We start from the raw sequence: 6093 nt of genomic DNA, 5'->3' as shown, positions 1-6093 counted from the left end.
TTTACCAGTTATGGTTAATACTCTTAATTTGCTCTCTGATATATTTTATTTGCATTTTGTTTTATATATAAAAAAAATGGACAAAATATTGAAGGTTTTGTTTTCAATCAAATGATGTTTAGTAATATGGGTATAATGTGCATAATATGGCGTATAAATGTACTAGTTTCATAACGAACGGTTATAGCGATATATGGATATCATTTATTTTTATAAAACACTATCAGTGAGATGTGTTAAGGTCTCTTCTTTAAATATGCATCCATGTACATGTTTTTCATATTTTGTTTGCGATATTAAAAATTCATCTAGTCACGACAGAACAGAACAAATATTTTATTCACTTAAGCATATAACAGCTCATCGTGATCAATACAAAACATTCATACATGCGTGAATAAATTCGGTAAATAACGATAATCATAAATCGTGAGAGTGTTGTGTGGTTATTTACACACTGAATTGAGTATTTATATTTATAAGCAAAAAAACAAACAAACAGAGGAAACAGCAAAAAAATCACATTTCAGAATCATTACATAATACACTGAAAATGTCAGCAAAAAATGGCGTCAACAGATAAAAACACAGTATATTCATTTCATATTAAACGGTAAATAAATAACCATTATAAACGTTGAGTTAAACACAAATAAAATCATTTCTTTTCTTAAAGCATGTTATCGTCGCTGTCGTTCTCAAACCTCGTAGCTACAAAATGCCAACTTTTCAGGAAAGAGAAAAAAACCGTCTCATTTTTTATAACAATGTTTTAGAAATTGAAATTCTGTAAAAATACCAAAAAAATGAAGCTGCAAAATACTGTATAAACCGTAGACCCGTAAGTCATACTGATAAGTCATATTGACAGTCAGACATGGTAGCTACGATATTTTTTCATTTTTATGAGGTACGACAATTCGTCCTGATAGGAAACCTCGTAGTTTCAAATAAAAAAATATATAAAAACGTTTTTGTCAAATTTGTCCAAACGAAACGACGTACCTATAGGTGAAATGGCGTCGCTGCGACTTTTCTCCGAGAAAAAAGCCAACAATCATTCTACAACATTTCGTCACGTGGCTTTGTCAAGGGCTCTGATTGGCGTAGAGCTACAAGATATAGCACAAAACACGCGCCAGACTTAATAAATTCGGAAAAGACGAAAAAAATATTTTGAAAATTTTGGAGCTACGAGGTTTGAGAATGACAGCGACGTTATACAGTAAATTGCTAAATTCCGAAGAGTACCTTTATTATTACTATTTAAGAGTTTCAAAAATTTATGCATACTTGGTCTTATTGAATAGCATTTTGATATGTATTTAATTCTTTCTAATTAATAAAATGGACATCTAAGTAAAAAGTGATATTCGTCTTCTAAATCGTTAAGATTACATAAAGTACAAATTCTTTCATTTCTGATAATGTTTTAATGTCTACCAGTTTCAATTAACAGGTTATGTGACGACAGACGTATTTTAGCAATCATGTTTCTGTTTTTTATTGTCAATGACATCTATATACACAGATCTTTCAAATACAGATTCAAGTGCCTTATAAAAAAAGTAATGAAGTGGATGAATCAACATTAACTCTCAACTCAGATACATACTGATCTCTGAGTCTAGTCTTTAACAAAGGAATAAAACTTTCAATTTTTACTGACTTAGGAAACAACCATACATCTGTAAATCCTGTTTGGTTTAAAATTTTGCGAACTTTAAAGGACCAATTAACAGTGTTATTTTGTGTTTTAATTTCTAATCTTTGCATATTAATGACCGTTGTAAGGATACAATTTCCTTGTTTCTTTTGTTGAAGTTTAAAAAAATATTTAACATTTCGTAGGTATCTACCAATATATAAAGAAAATCGACCAAGTTCGGCATAGAGTGACATTAAATTTGTTGTTAGTTTTACATTTAACAGTTGTTTACAGAACTTTCTGTGAATACGTTCAATATAAGTTGCCGCAATAAATCCCCATACTTCGCAATCATAATTAAGTATTGATAATACATATGAATCAAACAGCTTGAACATAACATTTATTGGCACTTCCATATCTTATGTAATACAAAAAAGTGAATTCATAGCCCTTGTAGCTTTACCATAATGTGTATTAATGGCAGGTATAAATGAGCCCCACTTGACATAACAATACCAAGGTAGTTAAAATTGCTAACTATTTCAATAACTTTTTCTTTGTAGGTCTATTTGTAGTTTTTGCTAAGCGCGCCCCCTTTTCGAAAGACCATTATTTTTGTTTTTTCAATATTAACAGTTAAATTCCATTTATTGCAATATAATTCTAGATTGTTCAACGATTCCTGGAGTCCTTCTTTAGTTTCTGAGAAAATAACAGCATCATCAGCAAATAGGAGGAGATAAATAGACAATTGATCTAACGTTATTCCTGCATTTTTTCCGTTTTGCAAATTAAATTCTATATCATAAATGAATAGAGAAAACATTATCGGCGAAGTAATTTCTCCTTGTAATAGTCCGACATTACTACTAAAAAGGTCCGAAAGTGATCCCATGTGTTTAACTTGAAGTTTGACCTCGCTATACATAGAGCTTATAAGTGAAATTAACTTGCCGTCGATTCCCGATAAAATCATTTTATGCCATAGCTGTCCGCGATTTATAAGGTCGTACGCCTTCCGGTAATCGACATAACAGCAGAAAAGTGTGTTTTTACTATGTATTTGTTTTTCTATCAAATGATTCAGAATGAAAATGGCATCAACGGTACTGCAATTTGGCTTAAATCCGAACTGCGCGTCTGTACGAATGTCATGGGTTTCTGCCCAAGATTTTAAGCGTTCGTTAATCACACTTGTAAATACTTTCGCAAAACAGCTTAACAACGTAATGCCTCTATAGTTATTTGGATCGGAACTATCGCCCCGTTTATGTAACGGAATAATAACTCCCGTTGACAAGCTCTTTGGAAATTGTTTCGTATCCAAGATATAATTAAATAATATTTCCAATGGTTTGACTATAATATGCACTGTTTCTTTGAGGTATTCATAAATAATATTATCGTTTGAGGCTGCCTTATTATTTTTATTACGCCGTGTAGCTTTAATTATTTCTTCTTGGGAAATGGGTTTGTCTAGGTCAGGGTAAGAACTGATCGGATTTTCTATGTTATCAAACTGCCGTAGATAAGTGTCACTTTCGTCGTTGTTTACGTTAACGTCAGCCTCAGAAGCTAAAGTATTGAAATACTCAGAATTCATGCAGCGATATATTATCCGCTTTCAGTGATACCGTTTTTTTTAAATAATTTCCATTATTCGCGAGGTTTTTTGCTACTCATGTTATTTAATTTCGCTCCCTGTTCTCTGTTAAACTTTGATTTTATTTTCCGACATAAATATTAATATTCTTTCCTTGCTGCCAGCATGGTTGTTCGTGTATGCATATTCTTATTTGAATTATATTGGTAAACTGTTAGAATATACTCTGTCCGTCTTCGTTAAACCATCTTCGTTTATTCGTGAGAGCAGAATCGAATCTACTTTGATTGTTAAAATCATTATTACTAATAACATGTTTAAAATATTTTTCACCTCGTTTACTAAGAAAATCAGTGAACTCCGAGACTAATAAATCCGGATCGCATCGCGAGTGAATACCTGACTGTAAATTGTGTTCTTGTTCTTGAGCACTGTTTAATATGTCGTGCACGAAATTATCCCTGTACTCAGATTTCCATTTAACGTATACGCGCTGATTTTTTTACAGTTAGAAACCGGATTATTCGTGCTCACAGCAAATGTCACTGAGGCATGATTGGAAATTCCGTGAAATCGTGCACTTTAAAATCTGTTAAATCGTGAACGTTTTTGACTGATGATAACAAATAGTCTTCTGTACTTTCCCCATTATGAGTAAAACAAGTTAATTTGCCATTATCTTGAAATAGCCTACCGTTTACAATTCTTATATTGGTAGATTTACAAACGTCTAACAAATAATTGCCAAATCTATTTGTACCAAGGTCACAGGCTGCCCTCTGAAGTGGAGTATCTATTTTAAATAAATCAAAGTCACCTAAGCTTCTGTCGTTGTCAATAAAATCAGCTTTATGACCGGTTCTAGCATTTGCGTCCCCAGTGATAAATACTTTTACTTTACTATTAAAAAAATTTATATCGGATTCTAACAGTCGAAAAATGTTAATATCATACATATCATGCGTTGGTGAATTTTCAGGTGGAATATACATTACAGCTAAATATGTCATTTTCAATATTGAAATGTTTTTTTATCTATTTTAAGCCATAATAAACAGTCTATGTTATTTCTTACTAAAGAAACTCCTTTGCGTATACTGTCTCTAATATAAACGATGATCCCGCCGCGCGAACGCTTTGCTCTACGGTGTTGGAAGCGTCTGTACGAGTGTATAGGATTGCTGTACCCTTTAAAGTCATTTGTTGAATTTGTGTTAGTCCATGTCTCCATTAAACAGATAATGTCATGTTCCGCCTAAAATGACGAAAGTTTGCTGTCACCGCTCTTTGTAGACGATAGCCCTTCAATATTCCAAGAGATAACTTTTATGGCACTCTCACTCTTGTCCTATTCGACGTACAGCTGTTTGTTGATGAACAACCTGTCGACCTTAATATAGGCTTCCTTTCTCTCTGATTGTGCCGCCCTCATAATCTGAACCAGCTTTCTTCGTTTCTCCATTATTTCCGGGGGATATTGTTCGGCGATCCCAAATGGGGTTACTTTTAGCTGATTGGCTGCCTTCCGCACCCTTTCCTTATCAGGGAAAAAAGCAAACTTAGCCACAATGGGTCTCGCCTTGTCTTGTCTGAAAGCTCCCACTCTGTGTGCCCTGTGAATCTTAATGGCCCCTTTTGCATTTTCTATATGTAGTTTTGTGACAATAAAATCCAAAATTTTGTTTTCACGGTTTTCTTTTTTTTCTTCTTCAGGGATTCTAAAAAACTGAAGATTGTCCAGCCTACGGCATTTTAGATCCGCTATCTCCGCCTGAAGTTTCGATTCCTTGGCGACATGTGCATCTTCTGTTGTTGTTATATGTTTTATATTTTTCAACATTGTGTCAAACTGCTGTTGTTTATTATTTATATCCTCCACGGCACTACCACTAAATTCACATGATTGTTCTTCTTCTTTAATTCTGGTTTCTAAATCACTAATTTGCCTGTCAACTTTATCCATTCGTAAGTTCATGGCCAAAACACTTGATTGAATGTTCTCGAGCTGTGATAATGTATTGTCCATTGAATTCAAACGGTCCAGTATTGTCGATAAAATGTCATGATTTGGAGAAATTGGACTAGCTAATTGTGACATAAATCTCTGTCATTCAAATGACGGTGTGCTCACTATAAATTGCCCCATGGGCGCATTCGGTATCTGCGAGCAATTAACCAACTGGCTTGCCTGACTTGCCTGTGTTTGTAACTGTCCATTCTGACCGTATCCTGGTGTACACTGAGCATTTTGCGCCATTTTGTTTTCTTTGTTTGCCTTTTTGGGTTTCCTGGTTGTTGTTATCTGACCGTTATCCGGCAATTGTTTTGACGATTTACGTTTTCTAGTCATCAAGCGATGTTAGCACAATCTAAATAATGATGTAAAATCCTTTTTCCATCCACTTTTGAGCTTTTTATAATTAAAAAATCCTGAATTTTTGCTATACATAATTTTTTGCCGCCATCTTCACGCATGCGCACATATACAGTCCAATCGGACGCTCAAGACAGTCATTGTAGTAATTACATCAGGGGGTGATTCCCAAAGCTTTCATTTTTAAGTAAATCCAGTCTTCTCAATGATCGCCTTTCTCCGTACATGAATGTTATCCTTACTCTTGTTTACAAAATCGTATGTTCATTTATAAAACATAGAGAGCATGTTCATGTTTTGAAAATCATCATTCCCTAAGTTGGACTTAGTAAATGAAATATTATATGGTTAAAATTCCTATAAAGCCGATGTTGATATTTTGGTATAACCCATTGTCTCTCTCCATTAAATGGCAGACCGTTAGCAGGACATAATCTTGGTTCGATCAGTCTCCTGGTTGTATGA

General features: G+C 33.8%; 1 protein-coding gene across 1 annotated transcript; it reads right to left on the bottom strand.

Moving 5' to 3' along the window:
* Positions 1 to 4602: 4602 nt before the first annotated feature.
* LOC127878319 (uncharacterized) lies at positions 4603 to 5217 on the bottom strand. The gene has a single exon (XM_052424842.1). It carries the CDS (start codon positions 5215 to 5217, stop codon positions 4603 to 4605), a length of 615 nt encoding a protein of 204 aa, XP_052280802.1.
* Between the last annotated feature and the right edge of the window lie 876 nt (positions 5218 to 6093).

The sequence above is a fragment of the Dreissena polymorpha genome, chromosome 4 (assembly GCF_020536995.1).
Source record: "Dreissena polymorpha isolate Duluth1 chromosome 4, UMN_Dpol_1.0, whole genome shotgun sequence".
Classification (NCBI taxonomy): Eukaryota; Metazoa; Mollusca; class Bivalvia; order Myida; family Dreissenidae; genus Dreissena; species Dreissena polymorpha.
Note: the sequence above shows the minus strand (reverse complement) of the source record. Positions and strands in the feature narration are given on the sequence as shown.